Source organism: Canis lupus, chromosome 7, assembly GCF_048164855.1.
Source record: "Canis lupus baileyi chromosome 7, mCanLup2.hap1, whole genome shotgun sequence".
Lineage (NCBI taxonomy): Eukaryota > Metazoa > Chordata > Mammalia > Carnivora > Canidae > Canis > Canis lupus.
The window spans coordinates 17,032,036-17,052,528 of NC_132844.1; the positions used below are offsets into that span (position 1 = coordinate 17,032,036).

A 20,493-nucleotide genomic window follows, 5' to 3' on the forward strand; every position below is an offset into this window, starting at 1 on the left:
CAAAACAGAGAATTTTAAAAGCAGCAAGATAAAACAGTTACATACAGGGAAACGCCAGAGCTATCAGGTGATTTTTTTAGCACAAAATTTGCAGGTCAAAAAGAAGTGCCATGATATATTTGTGTGTGTGTGTGTGTGTGTGCGTGTGTGTGTGAAAATGTGGAGGGGTAGGTAAAAAAATACATTCAAACTTAAGTGACCATCAACTTAATATAGACTGCTATATGCATGTTATATATACACACCTAGTGGTAACCACAAATAAAAACCATAAGAGTTATGCAAAAAACAAAGAGAAAGAATCCATGCATTTCACTAAAGAAAGTCAACAAACCGGGCAGCCCGGTTGGCTCAGTGATTTAGCACCGTCTTCAGCCTGCGGGGTGATCCAAGAGACCCTGGATCGAGTCCCACGTCAGGCTCCCTACATGGAGCCTGCTTTTCCCTCTGTCTGTGTCTCTGCCCACCCCCCCTCGTCTCTCCTCTGTCTCTTATGAATAAATAAATTCTTTTAAAAAAATTAAAAAAAGAAAGTCAACAAACCATGAGAGAGAAGAGGGCAAGAGAAGATAGGAATAGAGAAGAACTATAAGCACAACCATAAAACAAGTAACGGAATGGCAGTAAGGACATGTCTATCAATTATTGCACTAAACACCAAAAGACACAGAGTGACAGAATTGATAAAAAAGCAAGACCCATCAGTATGCAGCCTACAAGAGAGTCATTTCAGATTTAAAGACACATGCAGATTGAAAGTAAAGGGATGGAAAAGCATTTATCATGCAAATAGAAGTAAAAAAGAAAGCCAGGGTAGCAATACTTATATCAAACAAAATAGACTTTCAAAAAAGACCATAATAAGACACAAGGACACTATATAATCATAAGGGGAACAATTCAACAAGAAGATATAACAATTGTAAATATTTATGCATCCTACAGGGGAGCACCTAAATACTTAAAGCAGCTAATAACAAACATAAAGGAAGTAATCAATAGTAATACAAAATAGTAGGGAACTTTATAGTAATACTAAGTAGTAAATCCCATGCTTATATTAATGGATAGGTAAACCAAACATAAAATCAAAAGGAAACACTGGCTTTGAATGAACATTGGACCAGATGGACCTAAGAGATACATTCAGAATATTCCATCATAAAACAGCAGAATACACATTCCTTCCTAGTACACATGGAATATCCTCTACAATAGACCACACATTAGGCCACAAAAGAAGTCGCAACAAATTCAAAAAGACTGAAGTCATACCATGCATCTTTCCTGGTCACAACAATATGAAACTAGAAATCAATCAAGAAAAAAACCTGTAAAGAACACAAATACATGGAGGTTAAATAACATGATGCTAAACAATAAACAGGTCACCTGAGACATCGAAGAGGAAATAAAAAAATACTTGGAGACAAATGAAAATTATAACACAATGGTCCAAAGTCTTTGGGTTACAGCAAAAGTTGTTCTAAGAGGGATCTTTACAGCATACAGGCTTATCTCAAGAAGCAAGAAAAATCTCAAATAAACAATCTTAAACTTGTACCTAAAGGAGCTGAAAAAGAGGACTAACCAAAACCCAAAACCAGTAGAAGGAAGGAAATAACACAAACTAGAGCAGAGATAAATGAAATAGGAACTAAAAACAAAGCAAAAAATCCTCAATAGAATAGATCAACAAAACCAGCAGCTGGTTCTTTGTAATGATCAAATCTTTAACCAGACTTATCAAAAAGAGAGAGAGAGAGAGAGAAAAGAAAAAAATAGGAGAGAGAGAGGACTCAAATCCAAAAATGGAAGAGGAGAAATAACAACACCACAGAAATATAAAGGATTATAAGAGAACATTGTGAAAAATTATAGGCCAACAAATTGGACAACCTAGAAGAACTGGCTAAATTCCAAAATCATATAACTTCCCAAAACTGAATCAGGAAGAAATAGAATATTTGAACAGATGGATTACTAGTAGTGAAACTGAGTCAGTAATCAGAAAACTCCCCAAAACAAAAGTCCAGACCAGATAGCTTCACGGATGAATTCTACCAAACATTTAGGGAAGAGTTAACATGTATTCTTCTCAAACTATTCCAAAAAATAGAAGAGGAAAGGAAGCTTCCAAATTCATTCTATGAGGCCAGTGTTATCCTGTACGAAAACCAGATAAAGACACCACAAAAAAAGAGAACCTCAGGACAGCATCTCTGATGAAACACAGATGCAAACATTCTCAACAAAAGATTAGCACACCAAATCTAATAGCACACTAAAAAATAATTCACCGGGACTCCTGGGTGGCTCAGTGGTTGAGCATCTGCCTTTGGCCCAGGGTGGGATCCCATGGTTCCGGGATCAAGTCCTGCATCAGGCTCCCTGCATGGAGCCTGCTTTTCACTCTGCCTGTGTTTCTCTCTGTATGTGTCTCTCACGAATAAATGAATGAATGAATGAATGAATGAATCTATCTTTAAAAAAATAGATAAACATTAAAAAATAATTCACCACAATCAAGTGGGATTTATTCTTGGGTTGCTGGAATGGTTCAATATTTGCAATTCTATCAATGTGACACATCACATCAACAAGAAAAAGAATAAAAACCATCATTTCATAGATGCAGAAAAACTATTTAACAAAGTACGTCACATTCATGATAAAAAACCCTCAACGAAGTAGGGCTAGGTGGAACATAATTTCAACATAATAAAGGCCATAGATGACAAACCCACAACTAACATCATACTTAAAGAGAAAAAGCTGAGAGCTTTCCCTCTAAGATTAGGAACAAGATAAGGATGTCCACTCTCACTACTTGTATTTGATATAGCACTGAAGTCCTAGGCATAGCAAACAGACTAGAAAAAAATGCATCCAAATTTGTAAGGAAGAAGTAAAAATTTCAGTTTGCAGGGATGCCTGGGTGGCTCAGCAGTTGAGCATTTGCCTCTGGCCCAGGGTGTGATCCCATGGTCCTGGGATCGAGTCCCGCATGAGGCTCCCTGCATGGAGCCTGCTTCTCCCTCTGCCTATGTCTCTGCCTGCCTCTCTTTCTGTGTCTCTCATGAATAAATAAATAAAATCTTTAAAAAAAAATTTCACTTTGCAGATGACATTATACCATATACAGAAAATCCTAAAGATTCAAGCAAAAAAAAAAAAAAAAAAAAAGCTATTCTGACAAATGAATACAGTGAAGTAGATACAATGAACAGATGGATACAATACAATGAATACAGAAATAAAAAAAATCAATATACAGAAATGTTGAATTTCTATACAATGGTAAGTAGCAGAAAGAGAAATTAAGAAAACAATCCCATTCAGAATTGTGTCAAAAAGAATAAAATACCTACAAATAAATTTAACCAAGAAGGTAAGACCGATACTCTAAAAATTATAAAACACTGAAGAAGGAGGGGCACCTGGGTGGCTCAGTTGGTTAAGTGTCTGCCTTTGGTTCAGGTCATGATCCTGGGATCCTGGAATTGAGCACTGCATCTGGCTCCCTGCTCAGCAGGGAGTCTGCTTCTTCCTCTTTGCCAATTCCCCTTCCCTGCTCGTGCTCTCTCTCTCAAATAAATAAATAAAATCTTAAAAAAAAAACTAATGAAGCAAATTGAAGATGACACAAATGGAAAGATACTCCATGCTCATGAATTTCAGAGAATAAATATCGTTAAAATGTCCATACTACCCAGAGCAATCTACAGATTTAATGCAATCTCTATCAAAATACTAATAGCAGTTCTTGCAGAACTATAATAAACAACAACTATAATAAACAACATTTGTATGGAACCACAAAAAGTCCTGAATAGCAAAAGCAATCCTGAAAATGAAGACCAAAACTGGAGGTATCACAATCCCAGATTTCAAGATATACTACAAAGACGTAGTAATCAAAACAGTATGGTACTGACACAAAAACAGAAACAAAGATCAATGGAATAGAATAGAGATCCCAAGGCTAAACCCATATTTATATGATCAAAGATTATTTTCCTAATCTTTGATAAAGTAATAAAAAATATGTAATGGGAAAAAGACAGTCTCTTGAACAAATGGTGTTGGGAAAACTGGGGAGCAACGTGCAAAAGAATGAAACTGGACCGCTCTCTTACACCATACATAAAAATAAACTCAACATGGATTAAGGACCCAAATGTGAGACCTAAAACCATAGAAATCCTAGAAGAGAGGACAGGCAGTGATTTCTCTGACATCAATCGTAACAACATTTTTTCTTGATATGTCTCCTAAGGCAAGGGAGACACAAGCAAAAATGAACTATTGGGACTACATCAAAATTAAAAGCTTCTGCCCAGCAAAGGAAACAATCAATAAATCTAAAAGACAATCTAATGAATGGGAGAAGATATTGCAAAGAAAATATCTGATAAAGGGTTAGTATCCAAAATGTATAAACAACTTATACAACTCAACACCAAAAACCAAATAATCCAATTTAAAAATGAGCAGAAGACATGAACAGACATTTCTCCAAAGAAGACATACAGATGGCCAACAGACACATGAAAAGATGCTTAGCATCACTCATCATCAGGAAAACGCAAATCACAATCACAATGATATAGTACCTCATACCTGTCAAAATGGCTAAAACCAAAAACAAAAGAAACAACAAGTATTGGTGAGGATGTCGAGAAAAACACTCATGCACTGTTTGTGGGAATGCAAACTGGTGTAGCCGCTATGGGAAAACAGTTTGGGGATTCCTTAAAGAAAAAAAAAAAATTACCATATGATCCTGTAATTTTGCTACTTGGTATTTATCCAAAGAATAAAGAAACACTAAATCAAAAAGATTTATGCACCCCTATGTTTACTGCAGCCTTATTTTCAATAGCCAAATTATGGAAGCATGATCTACGAATGGAAATATTACTCAGCCATAAAAAAGAATGAGATCATGCCACTCGTAACAACATAGATGGACCTAGAGGGTATTATGCTAAGTAAAATAAGTTAGAAAAAGACAAATACCATATAATTTCACTTACGCGTGGAACCTAAAAAACAAATGAACAAGCAAATAAAAAACATCAGAAACAAAATTATAAATATAGGTAACACATTACATTGGTGCTTGCCAGTGGGGAGGCAGGTAGGGTGATGGGTGAAATACATGAAATGGATTAAGATGTACAGACTTAAAAAAAAAAAAAAAGCCTGATTGCGTCTTCTAAGTATAAACATCTCAATGTTACTCTTAGAATTAAAGTTATCTGATTTTCCTATTTCTCTTTGTACTTGACATGGAAATTCAACAAGTTCCATCTGGGTTACAAAATGAGTATCCTCCAACTGAGAAAAGATGGAACTTTCTTCCCCAACAGGCAACCCTTTCAAAAGAACAGTTTAGGTCTTTTCAAGAATTGGGTTAGAAATACAGGTTGATAATGTGATGTTGATAAGTTATGCCTCATAGACTCCTTCTGTACCAGTGAAGAGGAAGCCATGAGGGGTTCGCAGAGTATGTGGTGCAGATGAAACAAGACTGGCAACGACTGGAATACTGTTGGAACTGGGTCATTGGTACATGGAGTTCATTATATTAGTTTCCTTTATTCATCATCAAAGGGCTTTAAAAAATTTGAAGAAAATGTAAACTAAAATAATAAGTACCCCCCTAATAATCAGTAAGAATAGGAGAGTAAGCAAGAATAAGGAACTTAGGTTGTTGTGTATAACTACAGTCCACAGACAATACAAAAGCATTATTTTAGCCAATAACTGAGATCCCTTTCCTCCATGCACAGCACAGCTCCTACCTGGATACACAGAGCCCATTGCTATACCCATCAAAATGGATTTACTGGGTTTTTACTCTGCCTGCCCTGTCTTTGATGAGACTTCTCCTAGTCAAGCAGCCCAGAATGATTTAAAAAAAAAAAAAAAAAGTGAAGATCTGGAGAAACCACAAGGTGTGCAAAACAATCCACGAGTATCAAAAAACTGACAATCTAAACAACAGAAGGTTTAGTAGATAAAGGTTGTGATGGGGGATCCCTTGGTGGCTCAGTGGTCGAGTGTCCGCCTTCAGCCCAGGGCCTGATCCTGAAGACCCGGGATTGAATCCCACGTCGTGCTCCCTGCATGGAGCCTGCTTCTCCCTCTGCCTGTGTCTCTGCCTCTCTCTCTCTGTCTCTGTCTCTCTGTGTCTCTCATGAATAAATACACAAAATCTTAAAAAAAAAGAAAAGAAAGTAAGAAAGAAAGAAAGAAAGAAAGAAAGAAAGAAAGAAAGAAAGAAAAGAAAAAGGTTGTGATGAGCCATTAATTTCCACCTTAAACTTTGCTCACTCAGAAAGTCATGAAAGGGGGATGCCTGGGTGGCTCAGCAATTTAGCGCCTGCCTTTGGCCCAGGATGTGATCCTGGAGTCAGGGGATCGAATCCCACATCAGGGTCCCTGCATGGGGCCTGCTTCTCCCTCTGCCTGTGTCTCTACCGCTCTCTCTCTGTGTCTCTCATGAATAAATAAATAAAATAAAATAAAATAAAATAAAATAAAATAAAATAAAATAAGGTCACGCAAGGTCGATTACTTCCAGTGACACTGCTCTCCACAGAGCAGGTGCCCAAGAAATGAATGCTCAGCGGCTGAGGTGGCATCCTCGGGTCAGGGGTTCAGTCACACATGGCCCCGACTACCGAAGCTCAACTTTTAAATTCATGCCACAGCGAAAGTACTTTTTGACAAATCCAACACATGAGCCATGTTCTACCTGATATCCAAAGAAGGCCATCTGCCACATATCCGGCGTGACATGAAAGCGATCGGTCAAAGGACTGCACAAAAGTCCACTTGTTCTTCTTGGGGCAGTATCGCTCCACGGTGGGCAGCACCTGGCGCAGTTCATTCCTGCCCCCCACCGCATACAGGTACTCATCCATGGCCCCCAGCACAAAATGCTCCCGGCAGTTTTTCATGGGTGCTATCTCGGCCCAGGAATTACTGCGGGGGTCATAGCGACAGGCAGTCCTCACGGCACACGTCCGGCCACTAGCATGCTCAACTTCTCCTCCTGCTACAAACAGAAAGTCCCCCATGACTGCCACACAGTGGTGGCTCCTTCCCACGGGCATGGGAGCCAGCTCACTCCAGTTGGCAATGGCAGCTATGAGAGCACTCTCCTGGTCAACGGGATTGAAGTACCGAAGTTCCTTGACTTTACAGACCTCACGCTTTTTCCCGCCAATGATATACAGAGTGTCTGACTGGAACCGCGGTTTGGTCCTGCGAGTTTGCCAAACGGGCTGTGCATAGATGCTCTGGTGGTATTCCAGGGCCTCATTGACAAGGGCCGTTGCAGTTTCACTGGCCTGGACCAGGGGGTGGGACAGGGCAACTGTATGGAGAGTATCCACGTCCATCAGGCCGAAGCGGATATACTGCAGGAGCTCATCCATGTACTGGTAATGGCAGTTGTGTTCCAACCACCTCACGGCTAGCTGAAACAGAGGGAGGGGGGCACGAGAGAATACAAAGGTAAGAAAGAGAGCCAAGCAGAGGTATACGGGCAGGTCACCTTGTATTCTTTCTGACACCTTATAATCCATTTCTTTCTTCTTACAAATAGTGTAACAGTAGAACAATTTGATGCTCGGCTGAGGAATCTTTTCTTCCTGCACCAACAGAGACACATGAGAACTCGAGCATTGTTGTAGAGGTCAAGAGCAATGTTAAGCAACAGTAACAGAGACTTAAGGTAGCACTTGGGGTGAACAATAACCACTTTTCAAAGAATGAGAACACTATTGTGAAACTTATTTCATGCCTGGAAGCTTGGCACACTCCAGGAATATCAACGATGAGCCGTGTCGCCACAACACAAGCAGTGTGTGTCAACCCACGAGTCAAGGTGCTGTATCAATACGAAGAATGTAAGAAAATATGTGATCATCTGAGACCACAGGGTGTACTTGAGAGAGAATCAATATGACACTAGTAGAACGATGTAGAAAGAAAAAAGACTCTTTTCCCTGTTCCTCTGGTAGGTCTATCAGTCAGGAAGAGAAGAAAAAGAAAGATTGTAACCCATCAATTTTATTTTTATTTCCCAATTAGTTTTCATCTTGGAGACAGCTGTCGTTTGCACATGTAAGACACTGGCAATTTGTTAGAGCCATTTTCACAAAAGCAGGATACAGAGGAGATTATCTTTGTATTAGGGACACAATGGCGGAACATAATCTTAACCTTTTTTGTTTAAGTCTAGAATTCTTTCAAGAAGGAAAGGAAGAAGAACTCTGGGCTAAAGACAGTAACAGTTTTTAAAACTAAAGCAGGAGCACAAAGTCATGAATAATAAAACTGTACAATAATTTAGAAAATACCATCAACAAGAAAGCAATTCATGTTATGGAGCACATGATGGAGTTTAATTAATGTGACTTAATATTTAAGTTTGGAAGCTTCCGACATACCAACGTAAAGTACACCTAATATCTCCAGTCATATTTGATATGAATTGTCCTTAGCAGCACCTACATTAAGCTAGATCTCCTAGACAATATAAATGTGGATGTGAAGAAATTAGCATGACAAAGTCAAGTAATCATTATAATATTAAATAATTGTGTTGTGCTTTATTTGTGACCAATGGAATTGGGGTTCTGGTCTCCCCTTTTCAGCTGATATAGATCACTGGTGTTGAAGTCTACAGAGGGAGGGAGAAGGAAATGTGGTGCTCTTGGACCATTAGCCTAGGCAAACATGAGCTGGGTTTTCATCTGGATAAAAAGGATCACAAAACTCTTTGAAGCACTAGCTGACTTCATTGGAGAGTTTCATACACAGTTTCTGTATTCATTTGGCAAATGGGTGCAAAAGGCAAGATATTTTGGGCTTTTCTTTTTAGCTTTCTGAATGAAGATAATGTAGGAAATGAATTCACTTCCAATACACACTAAATTGCATCTCTTAATGAATTACATAGTGAAGAGAAATGAAAACAGAATTGCAGGTAAGCCTACCATTACCAAGGAGGCAGACACCATGGAGGGCAGACAAGTGATAGCCTCTAGCTGTTTTTCTAGAAACTAGCATTTTTTAAAAATTTAAATAAGATACCAACCTGATGAAAAAATGTTTCTATGTATGGTAACCATGAGCAATAATCAAAGATATTGTAGAAGAAAAACGTCACTCATCAATCACAAGGTCTCTGCCAAAAGTAGAGTTCCCATAGGCAACATCCTGGTTTCTTTCCACCCTAATTTTAGAAGTTTCAAGGGATGGGGTTGCAATTATTTCCCTGGAGAGATAATTCAACAATTTAATAAATGATCTTCCATTCTTTGCCCACAGAGCTTTCAACAGTTCTCAGGGATAAAGTCATCCCATTCAAGGTCATTTCTCATGCACCACGTAAAATTTTCTGAAACTTAATCTTTGATATTGCTCCTAATTTAATTGAGTAGTTCCAGCCGATATTGCTTTGTTCTGTAACAAATTTCTCAGCATCCTTACATCCTAATATTTTTGCATCTTTCATATGGATACTACAGGAAACAGCGTAAGAGAAATATCAGATAAATATCCATGTCTCCATAGCCTCTTTTTTATAGCATAGTGCTGCCCATTTAATTATTTTTCTCTTTCCTCATAAATCAGTTCTTCCTATGTCATAATCAATCTTTTAGCCCATCTCTTAACACTCTCCAGTTTATTTTTATTTTTCTAGCAAACAGTGACACTTACTGCATGAAAAGCACATGAGCGCTTCTGCCTTTAAGAAAATCTCTAACAAATCAAACCGGCCGTGGAACGGTGACCACTATGATCTATCACTGATTCATTTCTGACACTCTGTCCACTATTAGGCCTACATTACATGTATCATGATGTTTCCTATGTTCAATTTCCTCAATACAATGCATTACAGAATACTATGTACACACACATTTAGTTCATGTTTTCTGGGATAATTTTTTATCTTACTTCTTGCCAATATTTCTAATTTCTCACAGACTTCATATAACTTACACACTTTCATCATTTTCAATATTCTCAGACTACACCAGTCATTCACAGTTGTTGGGTTTATTTTTTTCTCCAGATCAAAAGTAAACGTAATTTACAATTAACTGTTCCGCCACCAACCTCAAAGCAATCTCAGCTAGAATTAGTGTGATTTATACACTTAGCTCCAGTGCTTCTCAAATCTAACATGCACACGAATTAACTGGGGTTTCTGGCCAAGATGCAGATTCCGATTCAATAAGTAGGGAGAGAAGGATAGGGAGTTTGCATTTCTAACAAGCTAAAGGATGATGCATATGTTGCTGCTCCATGGGCCACACTTTGAGTCAGAGATTCTAGACAGATTCCTATTCACAAAACAGTAAATCTCTGCCTTATTAGAGTAAATTAATTCTGTTCTCAAAATTAAGAAGGCTTAAATCAAGTCTAAGTAGGGTGCTTTAGTAAAAATATAGGCTACTTGTAGCTTAGTATTAAAGGTAAAACTATTATCTCCTATGTAGTAAGATATGGGTAAGATATTGCTATAGGTAAGACAGCATAATTTGAGACCCTGGTTTTATAAGGTCTATGAATCAACCCCTGATTCTGATAGCATATAGTGAGTCATACAAACACTCTGTGCAATTGTACTTTCACAATAATAAATACGTGTTAAGGAGTACAACGATGTGAATGGAGCTAGAAAGTATTACACTAAGTGAAATAACTCAGAGAAAGACAAATGCCATACGATTTTACTCATATGTGGAATTTTAGAAACAAAACAAAAAAGCAAAGGGAAAATAAAAGAGAGAGAGAAACCAAGGAACAGGTTCTTAATTATCAAGAACAACCTAATGATTAACAGAGGGGAGGGAAGCACGGGGATGGATGAAATAGGTGATGGGGATTAAGGACAGCCCTTGTTGCAATAAGCATGGGGTGTAGTTTGGAAGTGTTGAATCACTACATTGTACACCTGAAACTAATATTACAATGTATGCTCATTAACTGGAATTTAAATAAAAGCCTTTTTAAAAAGAGTTATTGTATTCTGTTCTTACTTCTGTAAAAATGTAAAAGAGAAAACCACGGAAAGCATGGATAACTCTTACTTATCCAAATAATGCAAGAAATGACAAAGAAATTTCAAAACAATGAGCTACTTCAAAATCACTTCTATACTGTGAACCTCACAGAGCCATGCTGAATTAAGGGCAAGGTGGGAGAGGAAATCCTCGGGCCCATTTAAGGGGTTTAGAGAATACAGTAAGCAGAAAGCTGATTCATCACTGGGGCACCATGAAAACTAAAGACCACAGTTAGTTTTGTAATATATTTTCGTGCTTATGTTTGAAAACAATTATTCTGGGAACTGGTGGTTTTTAATGACGCTACATTGAGAAAGCATTAGTCAGAGAAGGCTGAAATCCTATTCTATCTTACTTAATATATCCCCATCACTCTAAGCTCTAGCATATTTTAACTGAGAGAAAAATGGAGCAATTAGCAAAAGTCTTATCTCCCACTTTTTTGGTGACAAAGCCAGCAAGAGCGAAAAAGGAATTAAGGACTCCATTTGGGAAGGCACACAAAGGGTACCATTAGGCAAGATGTTTCCTAAACCATCTGAAACACAAGGGACTATCATCTCTTAAGACTACAGGAGATGTCCCAAGCACCTTGCCTGACTCAATCTAGTACATCCTCATCCTGATGGAGAACTGTTCCTTCCTAAAAGGAGCATTTGCTACAGCTTATTCTAACTTCAACTCATCTCATCCTCAGATCCTTGATAAAAACAATGCCTGTACTTAGTAGGCTGTATATAAATATTTGTTGCATAAATGGAAGAACATTTAAAACTGTTCTTAGGCTATTTTTTATATTCCTCTGGAACAAACAGTATCAATTCCTTTATATTTATCTGCCTATCACAAGTTTCAGTTTCCTATTATCTCCTCTTTGTGGCTTTCCTAAGAAGTCTTTATAAGCTCTCAAAATGTCACAGGACAGTCCAATCACATACTGGACTTACACACAAAAGACCCTCGTTTTACTCTTTCACGCGATTGGTGTTAACCACCTCTACTTGAGAGTCTTGGCAATGCAATGAATATTATAGTCTTTTAAGCCCTCAAATAAATAATAAAACATTAGGGCAGGCACCCAGGTGGTTCAGAGGTTTAGCGCCGCCTTCAGCCCAGGGCGTGATCCTGGAGACCTGGGATCGAGTCCCACGTCAGGCTCCCTGTATGGAGCCTGCTTCTCCCTCTGCCTGTGTCTCTGCCTCTCTCTCTCTCTCTCTTTCTGTGTATTCTCATGAATAAATGAATAAATTCTTTAAAAAAAACACATTAGGGCAAGAAAAAACTTTGGAGTCCATTTGGTTCAAGTTTCTCAATTTTACAAATGGAAATCAAACCTAGACAAGCTATCTCTCTAACCTCAAGTCATGCAACTAATTAGTAGAAAAGCTGGAACTAAACCCCCAGGTTTTCAGACTCTTAAATACAGAGAACAAACTGGGGGGTTGTTGGAGGGGAGATGGGTTAAGTCGGTGATGAGGATTAAGGAGGGCACTTGTGATGAGCACTAGGTGTTGTATGTAAGTGATAAATCACTAAATTCACTAGAAACTAATATTATACCGTTACATTAACTCACTGGAATTTTTTTTTAATTTTTATTTATTTATTAATGAGAGACAGATAGAGAGGCTCACTCTGGGAAGCCTGATGTGGGACTCAATCCCAGGCCCCCTGGATCACGACCTGAGCCAAAGGCAGACGCTCAACCACTGAGCCACCCAGATGCCCAACTCACTGGAATTTAAATAAAAATCTGAAACTATAAATAAATAAATAGCTAAATAAATAAATAAATATTAAAGCTGGAAAAAACCCCAGTTTTTAAATTATACAATGTACTTTTGTACTGTATCACATCATTATTATTTTTCCATCAGTAATTATTTTAAGACAGAAATAGGCAAATGTAATTAAGACCAAATGTAATTTCCATATACTCTAAATTAGAAAAATAAAGCCTGCTTTTAAGTATGTTTGCTTGAAGACAGTTGGACAATATTTTTCCATTAAGTCTCATTTGCTGATTACTTCAACATAAAATATTTTATGCCTTTAAAAAATGCTTTTAATGCTCTTAAAGAGTGTGTAATTAAAGAACAAGTAGGGTAAAAGGTATCCTTTGAGTCTTGAATTACTGTTGTACTTTTAAAGTGAGTATATATTTTAATTCTAGGTCATTCCTTGGTAACTAAACCTGGATTAAAAATATGTAGAAAAGGGGCACCTGGGTGGCTCAGAGGTTGACCATTTGCTTTCAGCTTAGGTCCTGATCCCGGGGTCCTGGGATCAAGTCCCGCGTCAGGCTCCCTGCAAGGAGCCTGCTTCATCCTCTGCCTATGTCTCTGCCTCTCTCTCTCTGTTCTCTCATGAATAAGTAAATAAAACCTCTTTTTAAAAATATGTAGAAAAGGGCAGCCCCATTGGCGCAGCAGTTTAGCGCCGCTTGCAGCCCGGGGTTTGATCCTGGGGACCCTGGATCGAGTCCCATGTTGGGCTCCCTGCGTAGAGCCTGCTTCTCCCTTTGCCTGTGCCTGTGCCTCTCTCTCTCTCTGTGTCTCTATGAATAAATAAATAAAATCATTTAAAAAAATAATATTCTAAAAATATATAAAAAGATAATCCTTTCCCTTTGTTTTTCTCAGTGTACCACCACTGATTACCATTCTATGGAGTAGAATGTATGACATATACATAATACTAAATATAGTAGTATATAATCCTAAATTCTACAAATTTTGCTTGAATTCAATTACATTACATAATTCACTCATGTATTTCAGAAATATATCATTATATGAACAAACATTACATTCCTAATATTACAAATCCTAAAGTTGTGATCCAAATTCCTTTATTGCTCACACTCAGACGGAAGCTACTAAAATTCCTAATCCTTAACAGGAAGCAGCTGTTCTAAAGTCTAACTCTGTTTATATATGTAACACCCATATGTATGTATACTACCCAACATGGCCCCCAAGTAATAACAAAACAATCAGAAATCTTACACTCACAGGTTTCCTGGAAAATATATGAATTATAAAGTCATCCCAAATCCAAAAATACACATCAATGCACTCTTCCATACAAGTGCCTTTGTCTTGCAAATGTATATAAAAATGCCCTTTACAGAGGTAGTTCATCGAATGAGAGATCAAATCTTTCTAATCAACACTAACCAAAGATAAAATCCCTCCCACGTTGTCCGAAAGCAATAACTATTTCTTTGTCTTGATTCACAAATATTCTTTTTCACTGAAAAGGAGGTTCTTATCACAGCACTTATCAATAAGCCAGAGCTAAGTAAGTAAGGACTGATATTTTTGCCCACAGACTTATTCTGCCCCCTTGCCCAGGGGCAGCTATAATTTCTCTCCTATTTAAAACTTTGTTGCAGACAGCTTTGCTGAAGGAGCAAACTGAGCCCACCCTTTTGCAGGAGCCCACGCTGTGAAGGCACAGGCGTCTCTGTCCTTGCCAGTCCTGTCATCCCACTGAGATAAGCAGGGGCACCAGTCTCCCCTCAGTGCCCAGGAGGCAGCAGAAATCCCACACTTCTGCAAATTCAGAAAGGGACAAAAGAAGGGCACAGGAGCAAATCAACAATCAACTGACATTCCTGACCCTCCACCAAAGAGCCGGCATGTTAAAGAGCAGTGCTTGGCCAACAAGGGGTGGGAAGCCATGGAAGCATCTTTCAATACACTGAGTGACAACGCATGGACAGTTCTTCCTCTCTAAGCGACGGAGTATTGAGCAAGCTCTCCACCTTCCAATGCATGTCTTCACATGTATGGTGCACTGACTACTGTTATGTTACATGGAAGTACACTATTTTATAGATATTTTTAAATGACTTAAATTCTAATATAACATAAAACTTTAGCAAGATACCCTTTTAATATTATGTACAATTTCTTTAGGTCATAAGTGTGGACAGTTCCCCCAGGCTGAGCGAGCAGGTGTTGAGACTCAGTGTGTCAAACTACATAGAAGCTCACTTCGTTAACATGAGTCATGTTTATTAATATCAATTATTATTATAAATTAATATTCAGCTGAGCAGATATGATAATAACACTTATTCTTTCATTGTTCACTTAAAACTGTATGAAGTTGGAGACTAACAAATTAAACCAGAATAATGACTGCCACAGAGAAGAAAGTCCCTATTCATAAATAAATGCACCAAATTCTGTGTACCATATTCTCTTCTTTGAAACTAAATGAAAAATTTCTGTTCAAAAGTAACATTCCCATAAAATCCTAAAGCACCAGAAACTAGGGACACAGGATCAGGGCATTTTTCTCTATCAGAACAATAAAAATGTTACCATGGAGGAATATTAAAAATTGTAACAGTGTTCACTCGAGTGCTATAATTAAAATTGTGTCAACATTTTGCTTGTAAAACAGATTTTTCAAGGGAGGGTGCACATTAACCATTATGGGTGACTACAGACTTATATAAGACACATAGGCTATTTTTTCTTCTAAGAAATATATTTCAATAAAATCAAATCTGATGAGATTCCCAGGTTTATAGATTGTCAGACAAAAGACCTGACATATTTTAAAAAGAATATTCAGCTGAGCACATATGATAATAACAGATATTCTTTCATTGTTCATTTAAAACTTTATGAAGTTGGAGACCAACAAATGCTCTTATTTTCATCTTCACATAAAACATGGGCCTGGTAATATTCTGGTTTCTCTTTAAATCCTATAAATCTTTTGTCTTTTGCTAAAGGTTTCCATAAAGAGGAACAGTTTATAAGGTTTTTTAGGGTTTTTAAAAATATGTATGATGTATATATACAGCTTACTCTCGAATGGCACAGAAAAAGCTCTCTCTCTCTTCCACATGCCTCCCTCTCTTTCCCTCCTCTCTCAATATGTGTGTATACACACAGACACACACACATACATACAGAGAGAAAGAGACAGAAAGAACACATGATAAAGTGAATGAGGTAATTTGTTTAAGAAATTAGCAAATCAAATCATATGGGTTTTCTTTGTACTATTCTTTTTCTTGCAACTTTTCATTAAGTCTGAAATTATTTTGAAATAAAATATCAAAAACACAGAAGAAAATTATGGCTGGTAATCATCTTTATATATATATTTTAAAAATACATGCCACAGAGCATCAAAAGCAAGAGCCCTTGAGACCAAGGGTATCGCCTTCCTATAGAGTAAAACACCCAGATTTGGAGGAATCACAACAAAAACTACCCCAGGCCTGACACATTTAAGTCCCAGATATTTAGGATGGCAAATAAAAAGTGACCTGAGTTGTCCTTTGGTTTAGTCTTATAACACAAGAGGATTTTTCACAAGGCTTTTATAAGGGTTGTATATCAAAATGAAGAGAAAATAAATATGGGAAAAGAGATGAAGTTAGAATACTGTGATATATTATCCACCTGTGAGAGTGGCCACCAGTTTGAGCTGATCTTGGAAAACATAACAGAAAGAACAGTACAAGTGTGACTGACACTGGACCAGTCATTTGGCTTCCCACCTGTAAAATAAGTGAGTTGATGAGAGTCTCTTTTACCTCTAGGATATATAAAACCTATAGATCCACCAAAAGTAACATTTTATTTTATTTTTATTTTTTTTTTTAAAGTAACATTTAAAATAGAGTCCTCCAAACTTCCTATAGGTGGGAGAGGCAACCAAAATTAATCGCTAGGTCTGGATTCCAAGCCTCAGATTTCCATAGCATATATAGTTTTAATAAATCTCTTTTCAGAAAGACAAAGTGATTTTTTTGGTCTATAATTCTATACTCACCAAAACATACGGATGAGTGTGTGCAAGTGAAAGTGTGTGTGCACACAGGCTGACATTCAGACAATGAGGTTTCATTATGGCTTTTTCTCCCTGGAAACAACTTTGCTCGGAGCATATTATCTCACTTAACAGTAACCATCTCTTGTAAAACTAAAACAATCTCAGACAAAGAACACACATTTCAAATTTGTAAAACAACCGCTTCAAGGTACTAAGGATTTAAAATCTCAGAATGAGAGATGCCTGGGTTGCTCAGTGGTTAAGTGTCTGCCTTTGGCTCAGGGTGTGATCCTGTAGTCCTGGGATTGAGTCCCACATCGGGCTCCCTGCATGGAGCCTATTTCTCCCTCTGCCTATGTCTCTGCCTTTCTCTCTCTCTCTATCATGAATAAATAAATAATATCTTTTTAAAAAAAATTTTAAAGAAAATAATAAAATAATAAAATCTCAGAATGAGGGGTGCCTGGGTGGCTCAGTGAAACATCTGCCTTCAGCTCAGGTCATGATTTCAGGGTCCTGAGATCGAGCCCTGCATCAGTGGGCTCCCTACTCAGGTAGGAGTCTGCTTCTGCCTCTCCCTCTGCCCTTTCCCCCCTCATGTGAACTCTCTCTCTCAGATCAATAAATAAAATCTTTGGGATCCCTGGATGGCTCAGCGGTTTGGCACCTGCCTTTGGCCCAAAGATCCCTGGAGTCCCAGGATAGAGTCCCTTGTTGGGCTCCTGGCATGGAGCCTGCTTCTCCCTCCTGTGTCTCTGCCTCTCTCTCTCTCTCTCTCTCTCTCTCTTTCTCTCTCTCTCTCTCTGTGTGTCTGTCATGAATAAATGAAAAATAAAAAAAATCTTTAAAAATAAATAAGATCACAGAATGAGATTTTATGTCAGTGCAAATATTTTGCAAACTAATCACATACATTTTTACCTGAGGATTCTCTTGAAATATACCATCCTCATAACTATATACAAAGCTTTTTAGATGGGAAAAATATCCCACAGGGCAATAAAGATAACCAACATTATCTGTACCAATGATGGTGCAGGGAAAATGGAACCTATTCTTGGTCTCCTCATCTGTTAGCAAAATACAGGAACAACTAGAAAACACTTCCTATACATGCCCTTCAGTGATCTGATACTGGTCTCTGAGACAAAAAAAAAAATACCCATTTACCTAATCCTTGATGGCATCAGAGTACTTACTTGATGCTGGACTATTAACAATAAAATAAGTAAAATCTTTATACAGGTATCCCTCTGAATATCAAAGGGATTTTGCATGTGGTCAGTGAGATATTAAGATTATATTGTTAGAACAACTCCGGGAAATGAAGGAAAGCCAACTTAGTCAACAGAATAAAACGCCACTATATCCCATTGGCAACAGGAACTAGGGTGACCCTAAATGGGTCACAACACTTTGTATTATTTCCCAGCTACTGTATGCAACGAGGATGGATTATCAGGGTGAAATCAGCTGAGGTGGCCAGGAAAACTTGATGCTTTCTTCTACCACTAATGGCTTTGTGCCCATAGAAGTGAATGTAATTCAGTGAAAAAGGAGGCTTGACTTGATGCTGAAGACCTGTTTCTGCAACCTAACTTATTGGGCTTTGTAAAAAACACTAGCATACTGAGCCTCAGCTTCAGCATCTGTAAAACAAGGATGATACTAGTTACATCACAGGGGTCTCCAGGGGACTGGAAGAGAGAACATGACAGTGCTTGGCAAACTACAATATTGAAACCATATACGGAACTAACATGATGGCAAGGTGCCACCAAATGATGGAACTAATCCTCAATTCGATTATACTTGTGAATCCATGATAAAGGCAGCGCATTCAGAGTATTTTTATAGAACACGAAAATTGTGCAATTTTGGTATAAATTTTAAGAAACTGCTGTAATTGATAAGAAATTTGCTACACAGCATTAAATACTTCACGTTGTAAAGTGAGAATAAAAATATGGCAGACAATTGGTTGCAGATTACAAACTAGCCTTTAAGATGAGCCTGTTTCCACAGACATGGACTCAGTAATCCTAACTTGGTAATTTAAGGTCTGTGGCTTTGTTAAATACCGAGTCAGAGAAGAATGAATGAACAAAAGATAAAAAGGAAGGAAGGAAGGAAGGAAGGAAGGAAGGAAGGAAGGAAGGAAGGAGAGAGGGAGGGAAGGAAGGAAGGAGGGAGGGAAGGAGGGAAGGAAGAAAGAAAAAGAAAGAGAGAGATATAGACATAAACCTAGTTGTTTTTGCATAGCACTCAGTGTGTATTTACTTTCTGTACTTGGCTTGAGTCTCTCATTAAAAATACTTGAATTCATGTCCATAAGTCCCCTCAAATCTCAACTCAGTTCACTGGGTGGCAAGGAAAAAAATATATAAGCCAAGCTATCAGGCTTGAGACAACTAAAATAATGATTGATTGTCTGAGCTGATTACTTTCCTTGTTGTTTCATTGCTCTGAGGTAAATGATATAACCATGAATCTTTTTAGTTTTTTTTTTTTTTTTTTTCAGCCAATTCCTCAATTTCTTGTTGAGTGTCCATTATGTGCCAGGAACTTTCCTAGTTAGTGAGAAAGAAGATTCTAATCAGTTCACATATATACACTCTTTTTTGCCATTCACTTCCAAGCTCTATTAACACCATAAAACTCAAGGCTTACTCTTGACCTCAAGTGTCTTACTGTATCCCTGTAAAACATACATATGGAATAATGGAATTAGGGGGAAAAAAAACCCACCAATTTGGAATCCTGCAAATTCTGTTTATTGTAAGCAGATTTTCAGACACATGCAAAAACCATCTTTTATTTTTTTTAAAAGATTTTATTTATTTATTCATGAGAGACACAGAGAGAGAGGCAGAGACACAGGCAGAGGGAGAAGCAGGCTCCATGCAGGAAGCCGACGTGGGACTTGATCCTGGGTCTCCAGGATCACACCCTGGGCCAAAGGCAGGCGCTAAACCGCTGAACCACCCAGGGATCTCCCCCAAAACCATCTTTTAATGTTGCCATTTCCCTCATGGATGTTTAAAATATTACCGGTGCATGTATATGAATTTTATCTTAAAAAAAATCACTGTTTAATTTGTAAACATGCCCTGGAGCATCCTGAGAGCATCAAGCTTTTGAATATTTCTTTATGAACTGATTCAATAATAATGAACCAATAGCAGGCTCACTGACGCACATACTCCCCGCCTGAAATTAAACCTTTAATGACCAAAAGGACCTCACAGGCTCAAGCAGCTGCCCCAAGTCACTGATAGAGATAGTCAAATCCCTCAAACAAAAGTTACTATGATGGATTTAGATGTCCCCGAAGTATCTAAGCTGCATTTGAGGTTTTAATGTTGGCAGCCTCCAAATAACAAGAAAATCATCCTCAGTGGTTACTTTATTAAACAGTAATTTAGAGCTACAGAGCATAATGATTACAGTGGGGAATCCCCTAACTGAAGTGTATGACTAAACATTGTTGGGGGCCCGACTCTACTATCTGGAGCTGATGTGCTGGGGCTGGGGAGCCAGAGCCTATATTCTCAGTGAGTTGCAGAGAATTCACATAAATGCAATGCTC

At 38.0% G+C, this 20,493-nt stretch overlaps 1 protein-coding gene and 1 non-coding gene across 16 annotated transcripts in view; one reads left to right on the forward strand and one right to left on the reverse strand.

Moving 5' to 3' along the window:
• Nucleotides 1-20,493, reverse strand: part of KLHL32 (kelch like family member 32) — a 234,897-nt gene that overhangs the window by 45,839 nt on the left and 168,565 nt on the right. For 10 of the 15 annotated variants that reach the window (XM_072832002.1, XM_072832009.1, XM_072832008.1 and 7 more), the window contains one exon: nt 6,767-7,493. The exons of 3 other annotated variants lie outside the window; for them this stretch is intronic. In XM_072832002.1, the coding sequence (XP_072688103.1) occupies nt 6,767-7,493 (727 nt within the window). Of the gene's footprint in view, nt 1-6,766; nt 7,494-20,493 lie in introns of those variants that run through there. 2 more of the 15 variants (XM_072832011.1, XM_072832014.1) reach the window with 2 other exon arrangements.
• Nucleotides 15,803-15,921, forward strand: LOC140637471 (U5 spliceosomal RNA). The gene has a single exon (XR_012034571.1). It is a non-coding gene; the product is annotated as a U5 spliceosomal RNA (small nuclear RNA).